Below are 26,250 nucleotides of genomic sequence, written 5' to 3' on the forward strand. Positions count from 1 at the left end.
TAGAACGTGACAACAACAAAACAGAGCCAACTTGTTGATCCTGATTAGTAATATCATATTGGGAAGTCGGTGGATTTATTGTATAAACAAAGAAGCTCGTACACCAAGTTCTCGAAAATAGAGGAGCATATGTAAATATTTTAGCTGCTACTTGTACTTGATCAGGTGTTCATTTGATAATGAATTTGGGTAAAAATATGAAGATTAAAGAGGAAATAATACATTACAAGTTATCATGCTCAATAACTTGGGCGCCCCTCCATTGTTCACCAGGTTCGACTGTGACAGGAACTAACATGGAAGCAGGGCCAGTGCATATGAAGTAGTCTTTGCCAAACTTGTCAGATAATGAACCAGGGCTTTGTACGTATATGTCTTCGAACCCCATTCTTATGACCCTGAAGAACAGCTCTCGTCCCTGAAATACACAAGTGCTTTTGTCAAAATATTTCCCTTATAAGTACTTCGCCAAAAGAGATTAAGAAGTAAAAAGTTCTTAAGATAAGTAAGAAGTAAAGTTCTTGAATAGAAAGTACTTCAGCGATGCCAAAAACATGTTCAAAGATGTGTGATGCAATACAGTAGCTATTTCTTTACCTGATCAAGAGTCTCATACTTCGAAGGTGTGGTGTGATATACAGGCTTCGACCTTTCTGCTGGTGGTGCGGCATAAACTCTACTGAACTTGTTCTTCAAGATGGTGAAGGGCACATCTTGGAGGCTCCATGAACCTACCTTTTCTTGAGGCTCAGAGCTGAACGAGAACCAATCGGGGTCCTCTGCCTTCATTGCTTCTGTAGGAGACAGTATTTCAAAAGGGGAAGATAAGGGAGGGAGAGAACAGTAGGAGCATCCTTCAAGCCCCTGGATTGCTGCCCCATCTCGTCGTTTGAACTTGAAATGACTCAGTATTGCGCTGTTTAGCGACAACAGTTTCGGTCCCGTGTTCTTGACAATCACAGCCGTCGCCATACTTTCGGAATAGAGAGTGACAATGTAAGTAATCTCCATTTGCTTGCTACTGCAGCTCAACTCCACCTGCAACAAAACCATGACAGGGAAAACAAAATGAAACCTCCACATACAAAGGCATTCAACTTGCATAACTTGGTACACTGTCTTAACAAAAGATGACATGTTTTCAACCCTACATTACTTAGCACTAGAGTGAGGAAAACTATGAGTTGAGAAGGAAGAACAAAATCTTAATTAGTATAATGATGATATCATTACCAATATAGAGATGAAAACATTAACTACGCAAGCTCAAAATCACGTTCCAAACATAATATGACAGAAGGGAAAAATTATTTGATATCATTACCAATATAGAGATGAAAACATTAACTACGCAAGCTCAAAATCACGTTCCAAACATAATATGACAGAAGGGAGAAATTATTTAATATGATAGCCACAACGTAGCTGCATCCCAATAACAATCCAATGCAATTCAAGTCTTGTCTACCTCCTAAAATTCATGAAATATAGTTCTTAAACCTCTCACACATCTAATCATTTAACCAGGGATCACGAAAAAAGTAGAATCGTGATAGAGAGTGGACAAATGAATACTCATTTGAAGGGAGGATTTGTTAGATCAGTTGAGGATCGTTAAAAGAAGTATTCTCACATTAGCTAATTAAGAGGAAGATCATAAGTTTATAAAGTAAGGAACACTATCTCCATTGGTACGAGGCCTTTTAGGAAACTAAAAGTAAAATCATAAGAGCACGAGGCCTTTTAGGAAACTAAAAGTAAAATCATAAGAGCTTAGGCTCAAAGTGAACAATATCATATCATTGTGGAGATTTGTGATTCATAACATGGAACCAGAGTCATGCCCTTCATTTAATTATGTCAATAGAATCCTTGAATGTCAAACAAAGAAATAATGAGCCTCGATGTGTTGAACAAATGGTGTACTTTATTCGAGGACTCCAGAGAAAGGAGTTGAGCCTCGATTAAGGAAACTGTTTGAGAGCTCCATAGGTCTCAGGGGAGGCTCTATGGTACACTTTGTTCGAGCGGAGGACACAGGAGAGGCTCTATGGTACACTTTGTTCGAGGGGAGGACTGTTGAGAATAGTTGAAAGGAATAGTCCCACCTTAGCAAATTAAGAGGAAGATCATGGGTTTATAAGTAAGGAACACTATCTCCATCGATACGAGGCCTTTTGGGGAAACTAAAAACAAAGTTACGAGAGTTTATGTTGAAGTTGAAAGTAAACAATATCATACCAAATCAAATACAAAATAGAGCTCAGATTCCAGGTAGACAACTGGGTACACTAACTTAAATCATTAATGTAGCTTCTGCTCCTGCAGTCCCACAGCATAATTAGGAGAAAAACAAGACAAATGAATTCACTCAACGCTTGACGCAGCAAAGATCGTAAATAAATGAAGAAGCAAAGCCCAAAGAGAACCAGGCAAAATTTGGTCAAAGATACATTAGATATATGCTAGATATACCTGGAGAGCATCAATGGCATCGGAATCGACATCTTTGACGGTCCAATCAGAAGTGGGAAGAAGAGAGGGTTTAGAGGCTGAATTGGACGCATCGTTGATCACAAGGCCAATCCCTCCTTTTCCGCCATTGGCGGCGGGAGTAGTGAAGAGAACTTCCTCGAAGCCGTCGTCCTTCCAATAGACTTTGGGTTTGTAGGAAGGGATATGGGCATCGGAGATGTGGAGGCGTAAGGAGCTGCCGTTGCGGACGGTGAGGTCGACGGTGGGAATGCCATTAGACTGGTGGAAGTGGATGCCCTTGCGGCCAAATTTGTCGTTGAGAGAATCGGCGGGTAAAGGGGAAGTTGCAGAAGGGGAGAGGGAAGAAGAAGAAGAAGAAGAAGCCCTAACAATGCTTAGCTTTGGGAGGGGAAGGCAAACCAGAGAAGCCATGGGAGATTGAGAGATAAAAGAGGAGGAATTAATGGCTTCCACACAGAGTTGAAGAAGAGTGTCCTAAGCTCATCCTTACCTTACTCTCCCACCAATGTTTTCCTTTGGATTTCTATTTTGGTCCCTTTATCCACTCATAACGGCTTTTCTTTAATTCTCCCTCTCTGCCGCCATCTCTCTCTCTCTATATATATATATTTTTTTTTTAAAGTTTAGGAATTTTATGTTTTTGTAGGGTAAAAAGGTCTATATGGTACAAATATAATTAAAAAATGTTGATCGTAACTCAATTACGATGGTTTATTTAAGAGTTCATTATATTTTTCTTCGAATAATCTCTCTAAGCGACTTGCTTAGATCAATGTTAATGAAGAACTCTCAAGAAAAAAAAAAACATAAAAAGAACTTTTAAAACATGTTTTTCCCCCTCAAATTCATCAAATTCTAACACTAAATTTCTTGAGTTCATAGTTGAGAGTAAAATTCCATAAATTTCTTGACGACAAAATAGTGAGGAAGCAAATGGCGTATGGCATTAATAGAAATACAGCTGAATAATGGATCCAAATAAACATGGGAATTGAGAAACCTACCTAATAAGCTACCCTTGGCATCAACACGTTCTGATTGTATCATAAACAAAAGAGGCCTCACTATAACAACATCATCAACAGTACAATCTATCCAACAGACAAAACCGGTGACTAAAAAGAAATAGTCCTGCTAATAGTGTAGTGGCACGCGTAAAAAGCCACATTTCCCCAACCAAGCCCCAAATGCAATGGAAACACCACCCCTCTCCTCTTCTTATATATATATATATATATATATATATATATATATATAAAACAAACCATTTTAGTATCTTAATCAAAACTTAAAGATAAATAATAATAATGTAGCCCAATTCAGCATTTAGTCCTCGTCCATCCCTGCAGGCTGCTGTCCTCTCCTGGGACCTCCTGCTGGTTTTGACATTATAATCTGCAACATGGGTGAAATAATAACGTTCAGTCGAAAACATATTTAAAAATACATCAGCAACCAACCTTCCAGGATTAAAACTTAACAAGGTCAAGAAATATTAGAAGGTTCATCTTGTGCGTCTCGTCTCAGCAGTCCTATGTATATGTATGATTTTAACAAATTAAATGTCAATGCAAGCAAGCATCAGCAGATTAATAGAAGGGTACCTGGTCGACTCGAAGGACAGTACAAGCAGCATCAGCAGCATACTTGAGAGCAAATAACCTAGAAGAGAAAAAAAGCCAGACAAAAGTGCATGTCATCATGAGGTAGCATCCCTAATGACTTTTTTTTAAAAAAAAAAAAACAAGAATGAAGTCATCACCAGTAACATGCATTTAACAGGACAGATTTATCGTATAATGATGACTACCTTACGAAAACTAATAACTAAATATCTCTGTGAAATGCAAGGCACTAACTATATATTGTAATATAATTATATACAAGTAAGAATTAAGCAAAATGAAACTTTACAGGAAAGATACACTACAATTATATATTGTATGAAGCACCGAACTAAGAGTTTCTTGAGAATAATCATAATTTTTCACATTGTAAGAGAATGAAAACTGACTTAGTAATGTGAAGATCCCAGATATTCATCGTGGAAACATCCTTGCAAGCCCCTTCCTCCAAGTCTATACCCACTCTGGTAGTTCCGGATGCATGCTCAGCATACAATGAGGATATTATCTCCATTGCATTTAGCCCAGCATTTTCAGAAAGAGTTTTTGGTACCATCTCAAAACTTTCTGCAAATTTCGCAATGGCATACTGATCCAATCTACAGACAAGGAAAAGTCATCAGTGTTTCTTCAATAATAGAATAGAATGACTCTAGTCCTCATTTCAGCATCCCTAGGAAATAATTCAACACATTGACCAAATTAACGGACAAACATGCATTGATCTGAATCAAAAAGAAAAGTTAGAAAACATTTGGGACATCTGGAGCTGACATTACATGACTTCCCGTGACATTACATGACTCAAGTTTGCATACACGCTGATTATGTCAGTTGTGTAAAAAAATTTCCTTTTCTTGGCAGAGAAATGATGCTGTTAACAAGCGACTCAGTTCAATAGTAAAAAGTGATCTTCACTTGTGCAATATTAAATTTAAAAAAAAAATAAAAAAGAAATACCCAGTTTCTTTAAAAGAGAACTCCTTCACTCTTCTAGCCAACTCAATTTCAGTAGCAGCAGCACCAGGTACTATTCGGCTGTCCCTCGCCATTGCCTGACAAAGAAAATCATTACGCAAGCTCCAAATAATTCCAAAAACAAACGGTACATATGCAGAGAAATACTTTGTAGGTATTAACTCCATCATCAATTGCCCTTTCAAGATCATCCAGAATACTATCGGTACTTCCTCGTAACACAACTGTTGCTATGGAGTTGCCCCCCTCTTCATTCTTCACAACTGTGACCTATTATACAATATCAAAGGAAAATAATCAGTAATTGTGCCACAAATCAAGAGGCAATCATGAAAAACTGTACAATATAAAAATAATTAAGCTCATAAAGACAACATACCCTAGCACCACCAATTTCTTCAACTGAGACAGAGTCCACGTGACCCAAGTCATCTGGATTTGGCTGGCTAAGCTTCAACTGTCGTTTGGTGGGGGTGGAGGAACTATGTCAATATCAATGAAGAAAACAATCTCACTTTATCAATAGCAAAAGCCAGAACAAGCTTACCATGGCTACAGCACCAGTTGTGCGACAAAATCTCCGCAACTCAAACTTTGAGCTAATTTTTAACACCATAAGCCTGCAGTGCAACAGTAAATGAAACTAAAGAAAGAATCGAAGGGGAAAAAAAGATTGAATCTTGATAGTTCATCCATATCCAACACATCACAAACCAACACTTCTCAACATGCATCACCAAAGAAAATTAGTACATAAAAATTCCTATCTACTAATTTTAAATTCTAAAATCATACAGCCGCATCATAGACATAGGTTTGGATATATTACAAAGTTATAAACATGCTTGAACCTGATATGGAGTCAGTAAAACAGAGAGATGGACCCAACAGAATCTAGTGTACATAACACGTACATTTCTATGAGTGCAATGAACAAGAAATATAGCATTTTTATTCAGCAACCACATTTTTAAAACTTAACCGGAGACCAAAAAACAACAGAGAGAAGGAAAACTCAACATACTTGTAGCGGTCACAGAAATGTAGAGCCATTTCCCCAACAGCTGCTCCACTAACAATTACTTTAGCCCCTGAATCTGCAACTGCTTTTATCAGCTCCTCAACTTTAGCTTCCTCCGTTTTTGCATAGTTTTGTAGCTACAATTGATAAGCATGTGGATAAATTGATATTAAAAAAAAAAAATACAAATGCAATTGCAACCAAAAACCTCACAAAGAGCCCAAAAGTGAAAGAATGCCTTTTTTTCATTAAGAAAAAGTAGGACAATATCTGAACGAAGCAAAACAAGAAGATAATTATAAGCAATAAAACAAGAAGATAATTATAAGCAATAAAACAAGAGAATATCCAAAAATAAGATTTATAATTTCCAATCAAAATAATAACAAAAAAAAAAATATATCACTAAGAAGCAGGACTCCTTTTCTATTTTCCATGATTACTCCACTACCAACCAAAATTGCCTCAAATAAACGAAGAGACATCTAGTTAGATTAATTCATTATTTATTGGAAATTCAAGCTGAGAGATACGACATAATATAAGAAGGGCCTACAAAACAAGCAGCCCAACAAATGAAGCCAGCCAAAAAATGAGCTAAAGATACAAAAAGAGTTCTAATTCAAAAGAGCAAGGCCTGAAGAAGAATTATAAAACTTCTAGAAGAGAATGCCCAAATAGAAGCATTTAACATATCAATAGACTGACCCTCCTTCCAGACCTATCAACACCCCTAGAAGTTCTCCCGTCCCTCTCAAGCAAAATGCTCAAACAGCCAGAAAAAGAAAATCTAAATACCGAAGAATTCAACCCTTCTCCCGAAATGGAAGGTGAAACAAAACCTCCTCCGTCATCATAAAACGTCTCTTATGGGTCAAACAAATATCAAAAGACGCCAAAGGCAAAGGAAGCAATCCAAATCTTCAAGTACTTCCCAAAAAGAATATCTTGGTACAAGATTACCATTTGAAAATGGGAAAATTGAAACTAAAAAATAGTATAAAAAATTTTGAGATCTACCTCCTCAGCAGTGTGAATCAATACTGTTCCTTTTGTTTCCGTTGCAGATGTATCAACGCCACCAACAAATACAGCAACCTTCATAAAAAAAATGTTGAAGAAAATCAAGCCAAAATAACTAGGAGAAATAATTTCACAATAATATTTGAGAAGTACAACAAAATAAGAGTTTGAAATTCTTTTTAGTTATAAAAAATTATAATACACATCAAAGTTTAATGCAACCAACATTCAAGCAATTTTACTTTGCAAAAACCAAAGCAATCCAAGTTAAAAACAGGTGAAGATTCCTCATCATCTATCACAATCACCAAGACAGCATCCCCCAGAAAACCCACTTAAATAGCCAAGCCAATCCTTAATCATATAATTTATGTAAGCATACAGCTGACATTTAAAACCACATAATGTAGAAGTGAAAGATAACAACACAGCTATCCCAGATGCAGATAAAAGTCTTAATTCTTTTTTTCCTCTCTCTTCTTAAATTTCATTTCTGCAAGCAGGAGGAATTAGCACTTGGAATTAAAGAAATGCTAATTTCATTTCTTAAAGATGAAATGATCTGGATGCCATTTACAAGGATTTTATTAACATCCTCTAACATTTTTCTTCTTTTTGCATGAAACAAAACTTATCCTAAGAGAATCACTGCCATCTAATCTTGGTCAGCACATTAGCTGGGAACAACACATCATCGAGCAGTAATAATTACATAATTAAACCAGTTGCAAGCATATGAAGAACAAATAAATTAAATTAAAAAGAAAAACATGTATAACCTCGCAGAAGAACATGAATCAACAACAGGCAAGTACATAAGAAACACATTCATCATGATGGAAGTGTAAATAAATGGTTGTTCATACCTTGGCCTTCTCAATTCGCTTTATACTTCCCACAGCATCACTTTTCAAGATCATGCCGCGCACTACTGAAGAATTGTGCAACCCACCTCCTAATAACTTTGCAACTCGAACATTGTCCACATTGAAATTTTGCGGATTCTTAGGACATACTTGAATGCATGCCTGCAACACAAGAAAAAATGTATTCATAAATTGGCAAGGAAAGGATTTACAGGATAATTACTCAATTGTAACAAGAGTAGGAAAATATACATCAGCAACTAGAGAACAAATAAAATCTTCTTGTCCAAATTGCTTGCTAGCAACAGCAGCTTTCATTCGCGAAATAACTTGCTCTTTGTTTTGAACATCCATGTTCTCTGAACCCTTCTCCACTAGTTCATTCAAAACCTCAATAGTCTGAACCAACGTGAAGACATGATATTAAAATGGCATGTTACAAAAGTTCATCTATGTATTCCATAACCATTGTAAAAGTGAGAAACCTTATTGATTCCTTTCGTGTAGCCACTGATTATTTCGCTAGGGTGCAGACCCATCCTGATGAGCTCTTCAGCGTTTTGTAAAAGCTCCCCAGCAAATGAAATTGTCAGATTAGCTCCATCTCCAATTTCTTCTTGCTGAGCTTTACCTGCTAAAACCAAAATTTTGGCTGCAGGATGCTGTACCTCTAGTTCATTAACAATTGTTGCAGCGTCATTTGTGATAAAAAGCTTGTCTAGATGATTAATTACCATCTTATTCATTCCTGAGAAAAGATACTTAAGAATAAGGGCATTGACATAGATAGTAAGTTTGGTATATATTTCACACAGTACAAAAAATCTAGAAAGAAAACATTAAAAGGTGCAGAGGCTATAGAAGCACTCCTTGAACAATACTGTCTTAATTATTCTCGCAAATTTCTACATTTAGCTCCAACCTTAGATGTCAAGTAAAAATTACCTATAGAGCTTTATTATACATGATGGCTTTCTAAAATTTTGATTGCACTGAAATATGTGGGTGGTCGGGATTTGAATCTCAGTTGAGCTATTCAGGTACTTACAAATAGCTCAATTCAGAATGAAGTTGAAATCTTTTCATCACAGACGTACAATTGCAAATAAACTTAACCATTATTTGTCTTGCCTATCCAACCTTTGTCTTTATAACCGCAAGGTTAATCCTACTGTTCAGATTGGATTCATTGTCCGATCTGCAATGTAATGTATCTCCGTCTGCCTTCAAAGAAAGTTCGCCTCTTGGAAGGGGAAACGATAACCTCCCATAGTTGGCGTACAAAGATAAACCGACAAAAAAATCATACAAAAAAACCGGTGACGCAAATGTGCGTCACATTTTCGTTCTAAAAAACTCTAAATAACATAATATGAAACGAAATGGGGAAAAAAGGAGCAGTGGGGTTGAGATCAGAGGAAACATACCATTGGGACCAAGAGATGTTCGAGTAATAGTGGAGAGCTGTTTGCAGGCGTCAATGTTCTTGAGAACAGCCTCATCCAAGCCGGAGAGATGCTTGTGACCCTCTTTAAGCATGGATTGAATTCCATGAGACGGCAGCTGGAAACCCATCTTGGAAGTCCTGTGAAAAGCCTGAACTTAGAGAGTGAGAAACTAGAGGTGGGGCTGGAAATGGCAGAGGAGATGAGCAGACGTCAAACCCCAGGAGTGCGAGCGAGTAAATGAATGCAATGGAGGGAGAAGGAGAAGCAAGAAAGCCCTAGAAAGTTCAGTAAGTTGGAGTATGGCGGATGGGAGTGAAGGGTTTTAGGACCAAATGAAATGCTCTACTCACCAAACTCACTTCCCCAATGTGCCCTAATTTAAAACTCCATCGTATTACGAAACTCCTCAACCTCGTATGCTAAATCTAATAATTTAAGTACATTATTATGACTATACATTTATTAAATATTTAAAATATCGATCGAAATGTCATCGAAATACTATTTTTTATAAAATTGGTAACGTTCATTTAAATGTTACGTTCTAGATTCCTAATTGAGTATACAAAATAATGTCTAAATCAAGAAAGATTATCATTAAAAAACGGAGAAACAAACATAAAGGCCCCTAAATCCTTTGATCCTAAGGCTATCAGAATCAATAAAACAACAGATATTCTTTCACCATTCAAATTTACATCACAGAGATTCTTGCTGTACACATAAATATCTAAAATTCGTGGATGTTTTCACGTTACTTGAACCGAACTACAATCAATTGATCTTGCACCTCCCATCGCCACATTTGTACACCTTAGCTGTTGCAGCTAAGTTTAAACTTCAGTTGAAATCAGCTTGAAGCTTGATGGACATGTAGAGAAGAGTGAGAACAGCCCCTTGAGGAAGTGGTGCATATCTTGCAAGATTTGATCCCACCCACATAGCCACTACCACAACAGCAACTACACTGCTGCTACTTTTCCCACACACCCAGCTTGCAAACGAGAGACATATGGCTAGTAAAACACCAGCTCTTCCACCCAACAGCCATGCCACTAGATGTCCCATCTTATACCCCACGTCCAACTTCCAGTCGAACAACGCCACCACGCCGCTAAAGGTCAGGGACAACTGGGAGCCGAACGTTTGAAGTAGAAACAAAGACAAGAATGTTGTTTTCAGCACTTCAACAAAGGGGCTTCTGAGTTCGCTGCTGCTGCTGCCTTCCTCCTCCCCCTCCTCCTCCTCCTCCTCCTCCTCATCTTCATCAATGTGGGAAAAATCCTCTTGGTATCTGTAATATTTCTGATCTCTCTCATACTGTCTCTTTTGCGTCAGTTCAGCCCATCTATAGCTTCTCGATCTTTCTTCAAAATCAGGACTATAATACCACTTTCCTCTGTATCGCCTCTCAGTACTTTCTTGAAGCTTCAATGCTTGGTCATACTGAGCTCTTGTCGCTTCATTCGCCAATACCTGTTCAGAAAGTGAGCATAGAGTAGACGCTGAGGCTTCTGGTTATAAACCAAACATGACATCAAACGTTTAGAGTGACTAGCAGAGTGAGTTTCCATCTGAAAAGATTTGGTTTCAAGCTTAATAACTGGAGTGATTTACAGGTTCATACTGACAGATCTATGGATTCATTTTTCCAGATACCAAAGATACAACAATCCCAAGGAAGGGAGAACGCAAAAGAATATCGAATTCTTGCAACTTACCGTTGATAAACACGGGAGAACACAAACATCTTCCACCAATCAGTGAACACAAATCATTAAATTCAAGGGAAAAGGAAAACATAAGACATTCTTACATCAATAAATTATTGAAACTTACTTCAATAAACATCGAAGGAACCAAACTCTTCCACTAAGCAGTGAGAAAAAGCATATTTTACCAACTTAAGAACATATATTCTTATATGAATCAGGTTACCCTTGTTTTAACTATAGGACCAATCACGCGTTCAAGGACTAAACAACTCCAACTAGCTTTCGATTCCCACATACAAACAAAAGTGAATTCAATTAAAGGAGGAAAAGGAAGGAAAATTGAACAAAAGCTCTGTACATGGTATTAAGATAATGCTACAAGAAGAAAATGATGTAGTTTTATGCTACGAAGCCTACTATTGTAATTTCTGCTAGCAAGATTTATTTGAGGTGTTTATGTTTGGGTCATTGTATGACTTTTGTTATATTATTATTATTATTATTATTATTTTGAGTCATGTGGAAAATCATACTTAGGGGTAGATTGCTCTTTTAGCTAATCAACTAAACGTATTAGGTTTAAATGATAAATGAGATGTTGTACATAATTGGTTGTTTTTGTGAATAAAACTGTTCTACATTTTGATGGCTGAGTCTCATCACCCCTTTGTAGTTCTTGAACTAAGGTTGCAAGTAAGCCCGATCAACAAGTGTTCAAACCTTAAGTAGTGAACTGGTTCTCCTTATTTCTTGGTTTTTTATCATAAGGTAACTTTCTCTAACTCTCCTTGGGATTTTGTTCAATTGATTTAGGAGGTTTTAGTATTTGTAAACTGGGGGTTCACGTCACTCGGGGGTTCACGTCACTAAAGGGTTCCTAACTACAAATTAGGAGGATTTTCATATCATTTGGGTATCACTACGGTTTTAGTATTTATGATTTGAAATTAGGAACGGTTTCGTTTGGCTATGTGAACCCCTAATTCACAAATACTAAAACCCCCAAAATCAATTTAGCACAACCTCCGCGGAAAGTTAGACACGATTACCTTGTATTGAACCCAAGACGTAAAGAGAACTAGTTCCCTACTCAGGATTTGAACATTCTACAAGAGTCATTAAAATCTAAAAACGTTTCATTCCCAAGAACAAAAAACAACCAACATTTAAACCTAGTATATTTAATTGATTGGCCAAACAAACAATCTACCCTAGAGTATGGTGTCCTAAATAACTATAAACAAAATAATAAAATAAAAATAACACCTAAAATAAACCTTGCTAGCAAAAATTAAAACAATAAATTACCTAACAAAATGCTCCATCATTTTCTTCTAGTAGCATCATTTAACACCACCACATATACAGGTTTTGTTCATTTTTCCTTCCTTGACCTTCCTTAATTCAGTCCAAGCTAGTTGTAGCTATTTGGCCGTTGAATGCGTGATTGATCTTGGAGGTAAAGGAAGGACAACCTAGTTCATATAATATTCTCCTACCCTCAAATAATGAGACCATGATTGCTTTTGTGTTCATCAATATTTGTGGATTGTGAAATGAAATAATGTCTATCACAAAAAAAGTTATAAAATGGGTTGCAGTATAAAGATACTCACTTCATATGCATGTCGTATGCTCTTGAAGGCATCAGCAGCTCGCAAATCCTTACTAACATCGGGATGGTACTGTAGTTCATAATAGAAGTACATTAAGTGGGTGGCTATTATTAGCAGGGGCACACAATAGAACATTTGGAACAAAGAGTCTAAGCAAACATTTGAGACAATGAATATTTCAAATCCCCACAGATTAGGATGGGGAGAAAAAAAAACCTAACACTTGCAACTATCCGAGCAAGAACCATGCTCCTTTGGGCACTTTCACCTCCTACAACCTTGCTTTGCTTGAGAAGAGTGACACCCGAATTTACCATTGAATAATCTGTTGATTCTTTCCAACTAAATTGTAACGGCCCAGATCCAGGCTTTCCCTTTCAGGCTTCCCCTCACGACTTTAAAACGCGTCTACTAGGGAAAGGTTTTCACACTCTTATAAAGGGTGTTTCGTTCTCCTCCCCAGCCAATGTTAGATATCACACAAATACACCAAAAGAATTGATATGAAAAGCTTCTTTGCTTTTTTCTTGAGAGAGTGACAAGAAAGCATTTGAGAGAAGTTATGTTCCAGTGCATATTGAGAATTCCATGACAGCCCAATGGTCTGGATTTAGAAATTGACCAGCACGGGATTTACCACATCATCCAGATAACCATATTGAGCCAAAACCCTTTTTCTAAATTACAATCTACATCCTTAGCCTTTCTCTAAATCAACCAAGAACACGGCATGTGTTGATACAAGCTTACAGCATATAGGGAAACCCTAAATTTAACGGAATACAAAACACCAAATATATTCCCAAACTGGTCCGACGTACCACCATTGTTCTATAGTCGGTGAGATTGTAGAGCGTAAACAATTAAAATTGTATAGCTAAGACGAAGAATCAAGAGAATCCGAATATAGAGTTACCTTGCGTGCGAGCAGACGAAAAGCTTTCTTGATCTCCTTGGAGGAGGCAGCGCGAGGGACGCCGAGTACCTGGTAATGGTTGCGGTCGCCGTCAATGGCGGTGGACGAAGAAGCGACGATGGGAGTGGATCGAGGAAGGGGATTGGTTGATTTGGAATAGGGGTTGCAGGAGTAAGTCCGGCGAAGAGAATCGGCGATGAGAGAGGAGTAGAAACCGATGGCAGAGGAGGAAGAGGAAATGGGGATGGGGATTGGCCCCAATAGCAAATTCGCCTGCATTACGCTTCTGGCTCGATCATGGATGCGTAAGCAAACGGTGTTTGTGGACCTCTTTCATCAAATAGATAGATATTATCAAATCTAACCATTTATTCCATAGCAACTGCTAATGGACCTCTTCAAAGGGCGTATAAATGCGTGGGAGATATGTCAGCTAAAACACACAATGAACTGACGGTGTGTGTCTGTAGGCGTGCTGGATTCATTCAACACCCAAGAACACTCCTTACTGACCCTTCAATGTTGCAGCGTTTGGTAACCAATAGGATCCCGCCACGTAAGGAAGAAAGCTTATGTGGAATCCATGTCAGCACAAGTGATTTGCCCATCTCTGTGCCTCTAATCTATAGCTCCACCCTTTTCATCTCCGTTTCTCATTTGTATTATAATGATTGCAAATTTCTGTGCTGTTAGTTCATTCAATTGTTCTTGCTCTTCCTTCCATTATTGATTTCTTATATGCGAAGGAAATGGCCATTTTCTTCATATTCTCTACCCTCAAAATTTGACCTTTCCAACATAAAACAAACCCTTTTTACTCTTTAACTTTCACATTATCTGAGTAACAAATTTAAAATGAAAACACAATAAATTTGCACTGTAACTAATTCTGGACCATTTTTCAATTTTAGGTGGGTCATAATCATCACCCCCCAAAATACAGAATCCAATTTAAAATCCACCTTCCATTGTAAAGAACAATCGTTTTCTTTTTTTACATTACATTTTATACACACAAAAAAAGAAAAGAGCAACTTTTTCTTTAATTTGGTAAACAACTCATCGCTTTTGCGGCTCTGCCTAATAAACTAAACCAACCCACAAAACTGGACTTGTTTAGCATCAAATCCAATACCAAATTCTGACCCACAACTCCAAAAGGGCACAGCAGAGGAAGCAGAGCCTTAGGATGAGGTTGAAATTGAGATTGTGACTGAGGGATTATCCATCTCCTCTTCTTCATTCAATTCAGCATTTCCCAAAAGAACCAAAAAAAAAAAAAAAAAATTCATTCTGAATCAGTCTCCATGCTTCCCATGGCTTTCAACCCAGTTGGCCTCTGCAAATTCAAAACCCACGAACAAAAAGAAAAGGAAAGGCATTTTCTTCAACTTCTACTTCAACCCAGAAGAAAAAAAAACAAGCAATTTCATTTAACAGAGATGATGGGAAAGAAACAAGTTCAGTTATGTACCTTCTTTGTACTCTTTTTTTCCCTCACTTCATATCTCTCTTGGCTCATTTCAGTCAGCCATGCCCCAGGGCTCACCAGCTGCCACAAACAAACAACCATTAACAACAAACAAACATACATACAAACACACGGCGATAGGAAAATGGGGGGAAATATGGTTTTGTTGCAGTTGCCTACATGTAAGCTTCTCTGAATCATCTTGGCCCTCTTTTTGGGCCTTTGAGGGAGCTTGCACCCCTTCATGGCCATGAAGTCTTCCTCCTTTTCTTTGCTTGACAGAGCTATAAACAGCTTTGGCCAAACAAACCCTCTTTCCTCCGCCTTGCTGTTGCTGTTGCCGTTGCTGTTGGTTGAGATTCTTCCATTCTCATCCACCACAGCAGCGCCGGCGGATCCTCTGGTGGCGTAGTAACGGTCCTCCTTCTCCGGCGACGGGGATGTGCCTGCACCGTTACGCAGCGTAGTAACGCCCTCAGAATTCCTGTCACCAAACAGATCCACAACACACAAAATTGATTTACCTCGTATTTCTGGGAAAACACCTCTCTTCAATTGCCCTCTCTTTGGTAGCTGGGGGAGGAGGAGGAGGAGAAAGACCCAAGAACACAACACAACCACAAATACATGAACCCAAGTAGCCCATAGAAACACAAATAATGAATGAATGGGAACATCCAAACCAGAAATTAACAGAGGAGAGAAAAGTCATAATCGTCCTTTTAATTTTTTTTTTTTTTTAATCAGCTTTCTCGGGAATCAAAAAGAGTGTGGTGGAACAGGAAATAGGCGTGACTTTCTGACTGACCTAGTTAGGCGATTAGGTTGGAGTGGGGTTCTTTCTTTCTCGGAACCAGAAACCACACAGCGATCGGCCCGAGATTCGATTTTCTTCCGTAGGCCGCCGCACAATCGCTCGGAGATCTCAGGGTCTTTGATTCTAGCACATCGCAGTCGCTTCCTCTTTGCCCACTGTAAGAACACCTCCGGTTCTAAAGGCTTACAACCTCTCTGATTCTGATTCCTCACCTCCGTCTCCATACCTGCAAGGGGGAAAACAAAGAGAAATTTATAAATTTGCAATTGAAACGACTATGGAAACGGAATGAAGCAGACGACTAATCCAGATCCTGCCGGAACTCTCCCTTTCTCAAGTTCTCAGAGAACTCCATACAGAGAAAAGGAAAGCACATATGAGACTGAAGAAGTGGAAGAATCGATCTCTAATCACAAGATCTGGCGAAGAACATACCCTCATACAATCGAAGATTGTAATTGATGACTGTTAAATCAGAACGGATGGGAGCAGAAGACGAAGATGAAGAAGGGAAGGGGAAATGAAGAAGAAGAAAACTTACAATGAGAACAGGAAGATTCTTATCCACAATACAAGAAGGCTAATCCGATGGGAGAAAAACCAGATCTCCAAAGGAAATTGAAGCTCCGATCGTGTCAATGAATTTGATGGCTCGATGACCTGAAAAAAATTATTGGAATAATCGGGTTTCAGGTGAGGGAATTTTCAGCATTACGAGAGAGAGAGCGCGTGGTTGAGTAAGTTTGGAGCAGCAGAGCTTAATGACGTCTGAGCTACGGCTATGGCGGTCGTCTTCTTTGTTGTTGCTGTTTCTGTTTCTCTCTCTTTCTCTTGTCTTTCTTCAATCTCGCTTATATGCTGCACATTGCCTCGCCAGTGATGATATTAAAAAAAAAATGGAATTCCATCCTGCCCCTTGAGCAGTCCCACCATGGGCTCAATGGGCCCAAATGTTGCTCCTTTTGGGCTGCTTCTTCTTGTGAGAGCCCATGTTAGGCCCACGGGAATCATATGGGCCTATAGAATCATTTATATAACAAACGAACGGAAAATAATAATAATAATTACCATAATTTTAAAATTTTAATATATAATATATATATGTATTTGTATGTGGGAGAGGATTAATATAGACATGTCCATAGGTGATTATTTAATTTGGTTTATTTTTATACTGGATCTCTAATTATTAAATAACTCTTATGTGGATATTCTAAAGGACGTCTTAAAATATAAAATTACTTGAATGTCAAATACTAAAATTAATTTTAATACAAATAATCGGGTAAGAAAAAGGTATTTTGGAATACCTCAGTATGATGGATCATTATTATTATCATTATTATGTGTACCCAAACGGTTCGAACCTGGGAAGTGGTGAGTAGTAACGCGCCCAACCAGCCCCGTTACCCCACTAAGCCAACAAGCTACGAAACATTTAGGTAATAAATATTTTAAAAAATTAGTTAAAACTTTAATTTTTTTTTTCGATTACATTACCCACAAAATTTGGTGTTTTCTTCGAAAAATTATTAATACGCCTACGAATTTTTTAATTTATATTTAATAATTTCCAAATTTATTGATATCTATTGAGGGAAAGAATGGTGGCATAAACTATTGTCATCGAGTGTCGCATGAGACGGGTGAGTAGGGTTACCACGATGATTGAAGAAACCGATTCACATCGCTTCGTGGTTCGGTTGGACATTCTTGAACCAGTTAGCTCCAGTTTATATTATTTAGGTCAGGTGTCGTCGATTCATGTTTAGATCTTTACGATTAGACCGGTTTATAGCTATTTTTCAAATAATTTGGTGTATGAAATAAAAATTTGTAATAAGGTATAACTCAATTGATTTGAGTGTGGTGAATGGATTGAAGAATATTTTTGGAAGTTATTGAATTTTTTGAAGAGAGGGAAGGAAGCAAGACCATAGTCCACAGGAAACAGATGGGCGTAGTGGAAGCGAGATCGGACGGATGCAATTTGTTGGAACACGTCAGGTTTAGCCAGAATTAACCCTCCAAGGAAGCCCACCGGAGAGAGATCACTTCCGTCTTCGGTTGGCGCTGACGCCCACTTCGACTTCAAACTCACCGTCATCCTCCGCCTCTCAAGATGATGCCGCCGGAGCTCCAGTCCCGTTCGTTTCGTCCTCACATCTCCGCCTCCACTAGTGCCCCCTCCTTCTCCTCCATCGGCAATGGCAGCCCCTACGACCAAAACCCTAGTGCCTATCTCGATCGTCACGGTTTTTCTTCTTCCTCTTCTTCAGTTTCCTCTCCCTCCAGATCTTTCAAGAATTCTCGATTCTCGCCTTCTTCCTTCATCTACAACCCTCGTATTGCCATTGCCCTTGTTCCCTCTGCTGCCTTCCTTCTTGACCTTGGCGGCACCCCCGTTATTGTGACATTGACTATCGGCCTTATGATTTCTTATATCCTTGATTCCCTCAATTTCAAGCCTGGTGCGTTTTTTGGTGTTTGGTTTTCTCTTGTTTTTTCTCAGATTGCTTTCTTCTTCAGCTCCTCTTTTAATCTCACTTTCAACTCTATTCCTCTCGCGATCCTCGCTGCTTTCCTTTGCGCCGAGACCAATTTCTTGATTGGTGCCTGGGCTTCGCTTCAGTTCAAGTGGATTCAGATCGAAAACCCCTCTATCGTCCTTGCTCTCGAGCGCCTCTTGTTCGCTTGTGTGCCGTTTGCTGCTTCCGCTCTGTTTACTTGGGCGACCATATCGGCCGTTGGCATGCTCAATGCTTCTTATTATCTCATGGGCTTCAATTGCATCTTCTACTGGCTTTATTCTATTCCTCGGCTGTCGTCGTTCAAGAACAAGCAAGAAGCGAAGTTTCATGGTGGAGAGATCCCTGCCGATAATTTGATACTTGGTCCTTTGGAGAGCTGCATTCACACCTTGAATCTTTTATTTGTCCCTCTACTCTTCCACATTGCATCTCATCACTCGGTGGTATTTTCTTCCGCTGCTTCCATTTGTGATTTGCTGCTTTTATTTTTCATTCCATTTGTCTTTCAACTGTATGCGTCGACGAGGGGTGCACTTTGGTGGGTCACTAAAAATGCCAATCAGCTGCACAGTATTCGGGTCGCTAATGGCGCTGTCGCATTAGTTGTTGTAGTTATCTGTTTGGAAATTAGAGTTGTTTTCCACTCCTTTGGGCGCTACATTCAGGTGCCACCGCCGTTGAATTACCTTCTTGTGACTACAACTATGCTTGGAGGGGCAGCAGGAGCTGGTGCTTATGTTATGGGTATGGTTTCGGATGCTTTTAGCACTGTGGCGTTCACTGCTTTGGCTGTGATAGTTAGTGCAGCCGGAGCAATTGTAGTGGGATTTCCAGTAATGGTACGTCGTTGACTTTATATGATTTGAATACGTGGCATGTTTCTAATCCGCATCTATGGATGAACTATATTGCACGTTTTGTGGTTGCAGTGAATATATTGCTCCATTTTGTCCTGTAAACTGAACTCCGGTAGTAGAATTGCTTATGAAGTTTTTTGGTAGAGGAGTATGTGTTGGATGGTTGATATAGTTTTGCTTATGCTTTCACTGGAAAGATGAGCCAACTATCTAGTGGTTTCTTGAGGCAGGAATTCCGAATTTCTTTAGTTTCTTTTTATTTTTAATTTTGGTAAGAAGCAAACCAAGCTGGTGCTTCTACAAAGATTTTCTGTTAGGGGTTATAACGTATCAGTGAACACGCTGTGATATTGCATTCTTAAGTTTGAGATCTTTTTATACCTATGGGAGGATAAGTCAGTCAGGTCCTACCTCATATTGTTTTATTATGAATTAGGGTGGTCGATTTATCCCATTGTTTATTGGCTACTTCATGAGGGCATATTTCCTTTCAAAATTTTGTAACCAGGGTATGAATCAAGATATTGGACAAGTTTTATTTCTCTGTCAACAATTGTTGATTACTTATCTATCATGCTCATGCGTCACTGTGGTGAACTTGTTTAAAGCTAAACTCTTCATCACAGTGGTCGCTTTTCTGCTAATTCTCTGGTTCCAGCTCTCTCTATTAATCTTGCCTCTTTTCACCCAAGTTTGGGTTAGACATCATTGGGAAAGCTAAGGTGCCAAAGAAGGCGAAAGTATTTTGTTGGGTGTGTATTCAAAGGAAGTTCAACAAGAACCCTCATCTCTGCTTATCTTCTAGCTGGTGTGTGGAAATTAAGTGCAGCTCTTTCCCCTTAGTGCCTTTTCTCGAGACATTTGGGCCAGATTATTTAAGCTCTTTGGCATTCATTGGCATTTTTTTTAATGGAAATGGTAGGGGTCTTATCCAACTAATCTATGGGAACTCGTACAAAGCGCAAGCTAGTGTTTTGTGGTTTAATGTTGTTAAGGTTACATTTGAAGGATTTGGCTCGAGAGAAAATAGAGGGTCGGAGGAGTTTTGGGGCTGAATTATCTCTTTGCATCCGTCTGGTGTTCTCTTTTGTAACTTTTTTTTTTTTTTGTATTTATAACCCTGTACGTACCATGACCAATTAGGCCTCCTTTTTGTAACCCTTTGGTCTTTTTGGCCATCGTATCTTTCTTCAATATAGTCTCAGTTTCTTATCCCCAAAAAGGATTTTTTATTTTATAAAAAAGTAAAGAAATGGGGGGATTTTTTTAAATAATTTTTTTAATGTTAGAACACCAACGACGAAGTATGTTGTGCACGGTTACAAAGGAATTCCTTCAGAAACATCTTGTCTTAAAAATCTTGTGATTTCTCTCTTTCCACTAAGTTAAGAGGCGAGTTCTAATCGTCAGTTCTGAAGTAACTTAGCCTTGCCTTTGAATCTTATGCTTTCAAGAATCTTCAAAAGCAAAGCGTCCACCTGATTAGGTACACATACCAACAAACAATTTCATTAAAGAGAAGGGAGAAATCCTTAAAAGACAAAGTGCAATGAAGAAAAACGTGATCTATGGATTCACCACCTGTCGTACAAAAGTAGCAACCCGAGGGTGCTAGGCCAAGTGAGAAAATTTTCCCCGTAGTTTGAAGGTAGTATTGAGACTTCTATAGGAGAGCAACCAAAGAGATGCCTTAACTTTATTATGGATTTTGAATTTTCAAATACGGTTGGCCAAGGGGGTTCTCAAATGGAGTTAGACTTGGTAAGTGTATCATGCGCAGAAATCAAATTAGATGAGAATGTACCTCTATTCTCTAAGTTCCAAAATATTATGTATTGACTCTCTTTTAATTGGACAAAATCAAACCTCTTAGTAAACATATCACTACTGATTAGCTCTCTGTCAAAAAGTTTTCTTCTCACCCCAAATCCCAAACTTGGCACTCAACAGTCCTAGACGTTGCTATGGAAGCCCATTCTTAGATGAAGAAGTATAGATGTCGAGGAATAGGGAGGATAATGAGGCCCAGTCAGCTCAGGCATCCTCCCAAGAATGAATATGTTGGTCGTTGACTGCTTTGAAGTTCATAATATTATNTTTTTTTTTTTTTTTTTTTTTTTTTTTTTTTTTTTTTTTTTTTTTTTTTTTTTTTTTTTTGCAATGTGCAAAACTTCTATTCTGTTGTCTGTATGCTCAGGGAAAGAGGTTCATATCAACTTGCATTCAAGTTTTTTTTTTTTTTTTTCTTCTTCTTTTTGTAGGAATTAGGACATGTGAACATGGGGCAATAATATCGTACTTTCTGCAGATTTTGATTATTTGACACACATTGCTTCTTCGTTGTTTATTATCTTGCAGTTCCTTCCACTGCCATCTGTGGCTGGTTTTTATCTGGCTCGGTTCTTTACAAGGAAGAGTTTGTCATCTTACTTTGCTTTTGTCTTCCTTGGGAGCTTAATGATCATGTGGTTTGTGATGCATAATTACTGGGATCTAAATATTTGGCTGGCTGGAATGTCCCTCAAGTCTTTCTGCAAACTCATTGTGGCTGATGCGGTGCTTGCCTTGGCTGTTCCTGGTCTAGCCATATTACCGTCGAAAGTTCAGTTTTTGACTGAAGCCTGTTTGATTGGCCATGCTTTATTACTATGTAACATTGAGAATCGTTTTCTAAGTTACTCCAGCATATATTATTATGGCCTTGAGGATGATGTGATTTTCCCAAGCTATATGGTTATTGTGACAACATTTGTAGGCTTGGTCCTGGTACGTAGACTCTCTGTTGATAACAGAATTGGACCAAAAGCTGTTTGGGTTCTCAGTTGCCTGTATGCTTCAAAGCTGGCAATGCTGTTTATTACTTCCAAGTCTGTTGTATGGGTGTCTGCTATTCTCCTACTAGCAGTTTCACCCCCATTGCTCCTTTACAAGTAATTATAACAAACTTATTCTTATAGCTTTGTTCTAGTTTCCGTTAACCTTGATACTATTGAGACTTCAACTTTCACTTGGGATCTTACAGGGATAAATCAAGAACAGCCTCCAAAATGAAGGCTTGGCAAGGTTATGCACATGCTGGCGTGGTTGCTCTATCAGTGTGGTTTTTCCGTGAAACGATATTTGAAGCTCTTCAATGGTTCAACGGGAGGCCCCCATCAGATGGTTTGCTTTTAGGGTGCTGTATTTTTGTGGCAGGGTTGGCTTGCATACCTATAGTCGCTCTCCACTTTCCTCATGTCCTGGTATTTATTTCTTATTTATTTAATACTGTCTTCTCTGTCTTCTTTGTAAGTTCTCAACGTGAACTTTATTATTCAAATGTCTATACAATGACTCAGTTTGATGCACCGTCTGTTCAGATGTGTATTACTTTTCCGTTATGAAGAACGTTAATCAATTAAATAATTATCTACTGAACTTGCATTTGGAAGTCTGTCATTACTGGGTATGAGGTTAACAACAACGTTCTTCAAAGTTTCACTAGTTAATTCAACAACAATAATTTTTGTGGCACTTTGCTATTTGCGTAAACCATTTGCTGCGTTTCTTCAAAACTCTCTGAAGATGCATATTGGAGTAGACAGTTTCTTTTTATGAGGAAAAAAAACCTTATCAATTATTTTTTGCTTGATCTGTTTTTCCCATTTATTTATCTTCAAGAGTCAATACGCTTGTGCTAATTAATTACCCTTCTCTACTTCCTTTTTGCAGTCAGCGAAGAGATGCTTAGTGCTAGTTGTGGCAACTGGTTTGCTATTTATCATGATGCAGCCACCAATTCCCTTGTCTTGGACATACCGTTCTGATCTTATTAGAGCAGCTCGTCAGTCTTCTGATGATATTTCCATCTACGGCTTTGTTGCCTCAAAACCTACCTGGCCATCTTGGCTGCTTATTTTAGCAATTCTGCTCACTCTTGCAGCTATTACGTCCGTATTGCCAATTAAATATATTACTGAGTTTAGAGTATTATACTCCATAGCTATGGGTATTGCACTCGGCATTTACATATCTGCCGAGTACTTCCTTCAGGCAGCTGCCCTGCACATCCTTATAGTTGTCACCATGGTTTGTGCTTCGGTGTTTGTGATCTTTGCTCATTTTCCATCTGCTTCAAGTACAAGGCTCTTACCTTGGGTGTTTGCGCTGCTTGTTGCTCTGTTCCCTGTGACATACCTTTTGGAAGGGCAAGTAAGGTTAAAAAGCATCTTAGGAGATGACAGTGTTAGAGATATGGGAGAGGAAGAGCAGATGATCTCAACACTATTAGCTGTTGAAGGAGCAAGGACGTCGCTGCTTGGCCTTTATGCAGCAATCTTTATGCTAATTGCACTGGAAATAAAGTTTGAACTTGCATCTCTCATGCGAGAGAAAACTTCTGAAAGGGGTGGAATTAGACACACAAAATCCGGTGAAAGTGGCATTGGTAGTCTTAACACGAGAACTAGATTTATGCAACAACGACGGGCTTCTTCATTGTCGACATTCACCATCAAGCGAATGACAGCAGAAGGAGCATGGATGCCAGCGGTTGGAAATGTTGCTACAGTGATGTGTTTTGCTATATGCTTAATTTTGAATGTCAATCTCACAGGTGGTTCAAACTATGCTATATTTTTTCTGGCTCCGATCTTGCTGCTTTTGAACCAGGACTCAGATTTCGTTGCCGGATTTGGGGACAAGCAAAGGTATTTCCCCGTTACAGCAGTGATATCAGCATACTTGGTCCTCACTGCGATGTACAACATAGGAGAAGATGTTTGGCATGGAAATGCTGGATGGGGTCTGGATATCGGTGGGCCAGATTGGATATTTGCGGTTAAAAACTTAGCTCTCCTTGTTCTTACATTCCCGAGTCAGATCCTTTTTAACAGATTTGTATGGAGCTTCACAAAGCATACGGATTCAACGCCACTGCTAACAGTGCCCCTTAATCTACCATCTGCCATCATGACAGATGTGCTTAAGGTTAGAATATTGGGGATTTTAGGAATTATTTATTCCTTGGCCCAATATGTAATCTCCAGACAACAGTATGTGTCAGGATTAAAGTATATTTAGACAGAAGACTGTATTCTGTAGATTATGCGGTGCAAATTTTCAAACAAGCGATGCAATTAAGGTTTGTTCCTCCGGTCTTTGCTGCTTCTGGTATTTAGTATTGCTTTAATAAGTAGTCCTTAACGCTTTGTTTTTCTTTCTTTCTGTCTATAGGAGGGTAGTGATTTAAGAATATTCCCAATTGTCTAACCTCCTCGACGAATCAATGGTATCTGTTACATTTGTCGGCACAGCAACACAAGTTTCGATTTTGATTGAGCATGCTATAAGATAACAATGTACTAGAGAATAGAATCTGGCCATGTGTATTATGTCGAGAAATTTTGACATGAAGCGCTACTAGAGCCTGTCAATTTATCACCTGTACTTCCAGTGATTAACTGATCTTTATCACCATGGGACACACTGAATTTTGTTTCATGTATAACACACACGATGCCTTTTGTCTACTTGTTTATTTCCATTCAGAATCTTTTCGCCCAGCACACATTATTCAATTCCTTTTTTCCTTTCTGGAAGCCGGAAGGCGAGATTTCCTTTATGGTTAGTTTTAGGATGAGATGAGCCTACATTTTTCAAGGAATAGTGACCATAATCTTGCAATTTGTATGACTGTAGCTGTTGTTAAAGAAGGGAAGGCACTCTTTGTCTTTGTTTTATTACTTTTATTTTGAAATAACGCCACACGTAATGATTCTGAGTAACTCGTCCTCCAACCGTATGCAAGAGATGTTCAAATGAGGTTAACGGGGCTGGTTCGTCCAATTTCAATGTACAGTATATGCCTTCGTAGTAGTAAAACTTGTGTAGTTTTCACACATTTTGATGACAAAGTTTCAATTTACTTGGTTGAGTTGGTGTTTCTTACAAATTCTCTCGCAATTTCAACAATTCTTCCCTCGAACAAGATACAATCAACTCTCTCTTCAAATATTCATTCTAATTGTTTAGCTCAAGTCTCTCTTCAAATATTCATTCTAATTGTTTAGCTCTTTTAACTTTATTGAGAGTTTCCTCATTTTCTTTGGAGTAAACCATCTATTTAATATTGGGCTCCACCGTGGATCACATTGTGGATTATATAGTACCGACCACTCCTTTTCGCACCCTTAGCAGTCCTCTCTTTGAACCACACTTATTCTACGTATGAAGACTAACTCACAGTTTTACATGACAATGTCTTCAAGAATTAACTATTCCTTTGATCAATATGAAATTTACTTATACAACTAATTTAAAGGTATGACTATGGTAGGGCTATAATATCTCCATGATAGTAGAATATTGTTTATTTTGGACATACTCTATGATGATTTTGTTTACGGAACTACCTCAAAAGTCCATGATGGTAGGATATTGTTATCCTATTGTTTATTTTGGACATACTCTTGGATGATTTTGTTTACGGAACTACCTCAAAATTTCATGATGGTAGGGTATTGTTTATTTTGGATATACTCTTTGATGATTTTGTTCACAGAACTACCTCAAAACTCCATGATGATAGGATATCGTTTAGTTTGGACATACTCTTTGATGCTTTTGTTTATGGAACTACCTCAAAATTCCATGATGATAGGATATCGTTTATTTTGGACATACTCGTTGATGATTTTGTTTACGGAACTACCTCAAAACGATATAGAGTAACGAAGATAGGAATTATTGACCTTCCCCTCGAAAGTTTGTGGCAATCCCAACCCAAAAGATCACTTTCTCCTATGTAATAGGTATCTTGAATGTCGCATTCTAAATCTCAAAGCTATGAGCTGTTTAAAACAAAAGAAAATAAAAGAAAATAGGCATTAA

The 26,250-nt window shown here is 38.4% G+C and overlaps 5 protein-coding genes across 6 annotated transcripts; 1 reads left to right on the forward strand and 4 right to left on the reverse strand.

The window, feature by feature from the left end:
- Window positions 1-58: 58 nt before the first annotated feature.
- LOC111801029 (photosynthetic NDH subunit of subcomplex B 2, chloroplastic) lies at window positions 59-3,059 on the reverse strand. The gene is made up of 3 exons (XM_023684993.1): window positions 2,476-3,059; window positions 598-1,038; window positions 59-418 (listed from the first exon to the last, which is right to left on the reverse strand). Exons 1-3 carry the CDS (start codon window positions 2,905-2,907, stop codon window positions 224-226), a joined length of 1,068 nt encoding a protein of 355 aa, XP_023540761.1. The 5' UTR covers window positions 2,908-3,059; the 3' UTR covers window positions 59-223.
- A 684-nt stretch (window positions 3,060-3,743) lies between these two features.
- On the reverse strand, window positions 3,744-9,839 carry LOC111801032 (T-complex protein 1 subunit theta-like). Its single transcript, XM_023684997.1, has 13 exons — window positions 9,437-9,839; window positions 8,495-8,757; window positions 8,262-8,408; window positions 8,010-8,171; window positions 7,141-7,218; window positions 6,124-6,257; window positions 5,647-5,719; window positions 5,479-5,556; window positions 5,247-5,369; window positions 5,082-5,176; window positions 4,511-4,720; window positions 4,101-4,158; window positions 3,744-3,891 (listed from the first exon to the last, which is right to left on the reverse strand). The coding sequence occupies exons 1-13, from the start codon at window positions 9,582-9,584 to the stop codon at window positions 3,823-3,825; spliced, it is 1,638 nt and encodes a 545-aa protein (XP_023540765.1). The 5' UTR covers window positions 9,585-9,839; the 3' UTR covers window positions 3,744-3,822.
- Window positions 9,840-10,032: 193 nt separating this feature from the next.
- LOC111801033 lies at window positions 10,033-14,473 on the reverse strand. The gene is made up of 3 exons (XM_023684998.1): window positions 13,705-14,473; window positions 12,789-12,857; window positions 10,033-10,933 (listed from the first exon to the last, which is right to left on the reverse strand). Exons 1-3 carry the CDS (start codon window positions 13,981-13,983, stop codon window positions 10,298-10,300), a joined length of 984 nt encoding a protein of 327 aa, XP_023540766.1. The 5' UTR covers window positions 13,984-14,473; the 3' UTR covers window positions 10,033-10,297.
- Window positions 14,474-14,651: 178 nt separating this feature from the next.
- LOC111801034 lies at window positions 14,652-16,856 on the reverse strand. Of its 2 annotated transcripts, none has more exons than XM_023684999.1 (5): window positions 16,534-16,856; window positions 15,984-16,218; window positions 15,356-15,659; window positions 15,179-15,256; window positions 14,652-15,043 (listed from the first exon to the last, which is right to left on the reverse strand). In XM_023684999.1, the coding sequence occupies exons 2-5, from the start codon at window positions 16,214-16,216 to the stop codon at window positions 14,993-14,995; spliced, it is 666 nt and encodes a 221-aa protein (XP_023540767.1). In that variant the 5' UTR covers window positions 16,217-16,218; window positions 16,534-16,856; the 3' UTR covers window positions 14,652-14,992. The 2 variants fall into 2 exon arrangements, with proteins under 2 accessions (XP_023540767.1, XP_023540768.1); XM_023685000.1 differs by having other exon boundaries at window positions 16,428-16,856.
- Window positions 16,857-17,898: 1,042 nt separating this feature from the next.
- On the forward strand, window positions 17,899-24,908 carry LOC111801035. Its single transcript, XM_023685001.1, has 5 exons — window positions 17,899-19,362; window positions 21,739-22,310; window positions 22,403-22,622; window positions 23,092-24,502; window positions 24,595-24,908. Exons 1-4 carry the CDS (start codon window positions 18,115-18,117, stop codon window positions 24,439-24,441), a joined length of 3,390 nt encoding a protein of 1,129 aa, XP_023540769.1. The 5' UTR covers window positions 17,899-18,114; the 3' UTR covers window positions 24,442-24,502; window positions 24,595-24,908.
- The last annotated feature ends 1,342 nt before the right edge of the window (window positions 24,909-26,250 follow it).

This window comes from Cucurbita pepo, chromosome LG08 (assembly GCF_002806865.2).
Source record: "Cucurbita pepo subsp. pepo cultivar mu-cu-16 chromosome LG08, ASM280686v2, whole genome shotgun sequence".
In the NCBI taxonomy this organism is placed as follows: domain Eukaryota; kingdom Viridiplantae; phylum Streptophyta; class Magnoliopsida; order Cucurbitales; family Cucurbitaceae; genus Cucurbita; species Cucurbita pepo.

Bases quoted from the DNA above. Each gene is read 5' to 3' on its own strand.
- LOC111801029 (XM_023684993.1), bottom strand. From the start codon at position 2,907: ATGGCTTCTCTGGTTTGCCTTCCCCTCCCAAAGCTAAGCATTGTTAGG. The intron at 1,039-2,475 runs GTATATCTAGCA...GTTTTGTTGCAG, and splicing joins ATGCCATTGATGCTCTCCAG to GTGGAGTTGAGCTGCAGTAG. The intron at 419-597 runs GTAAAGAAATAG...TGTGTATTTCAG, and splicing joins AGTATGAGACTCTTGATCAG to GGACGAGAGCTGTTCTTCAG.
- LOC111801032 (XM_023684997.1), bottom strand. From the start codon at position 9,584: ATGGGTTTCCAGCTGCCGTCTCATGGAATTCAATCCATGCTTAAAGAG. The intron at 6,258-7,140 runs GTAGATCTCAAA...TATCAATTGTAG, and splicing joins TGATTCACACTGCTGAGGAG to CTACAAAACTATGCAAAAAC. The intron at 5,720-6,123 runs GTATGTTGAGTT...GTTGCACTGCAG, and splicing joins CATTTCTGTGACCGCTACAA to GCTTATGGTGTTAAAAATTA.
- LOC111801033 (XM_023684998.1), bottom strand. From the start codon at position 13,983: ATGCAGGCGAATTTGCTATTGGGGCCAATCCCCATCCCCATTTCCTCT. The intron at 12,858-13,704 runs GTAACTCTATAT...TATGAACTACAG, and splicing joins TTCGTCTGCTCGCACGCAAG to TACCATCCCGATGTTAGTAA. The intron at 10,934-12,788 runs GTGAGTATCTTT...CTTTCTGAACAG, and splicing joins GCATACGACATGCATATGAA to GTATTGGCGAATGAAGCGAC.
- LOC111801034 (XM_023684999.1), bottom strand. From the start codon at position 16,216: ATGGAGACGGAGGTGAGGAATCAGAATCAGAGAGGTTGTAAGCCTTTA. The intron at 15,257-15,355 runs GTAGGCAACTGC...TGTTTGTGGCAG, and splicing joins TGATTCAGAGAAGCTTACAT to CTGGTGAGCCCTGGGGCATG. The intron at 15,044-15,178 runs GTACATAACTGA...TTGAATTTGCAG, and splicing joins AAAAAAAGAGTACAAAGAAG to AGGCCAACTGGGTTGAAAGC.
- LOC111801035 (XM_023685001.1), top strand. From the start codon at position 18,115: ATGATGCCGCCGGAGCTCCAGTCCCGTTCGTTTCGTCCTCACATCTCC. The intron at 19,363-21,738 runs GTACGTCGTTGA...ATTATCTTGCAG, and splicing joins TAGTGGGATTTCCAGTAATG to TTCCTTCCACTGCCATCTGT. The intron at 22,623-23,091 runs GTATTTATTTCT...TCCTTTTTGCAG, and splicing joins TCCACTTTCCTCATGTCCTG to TCAGCGAAGAGATGCTTAGT.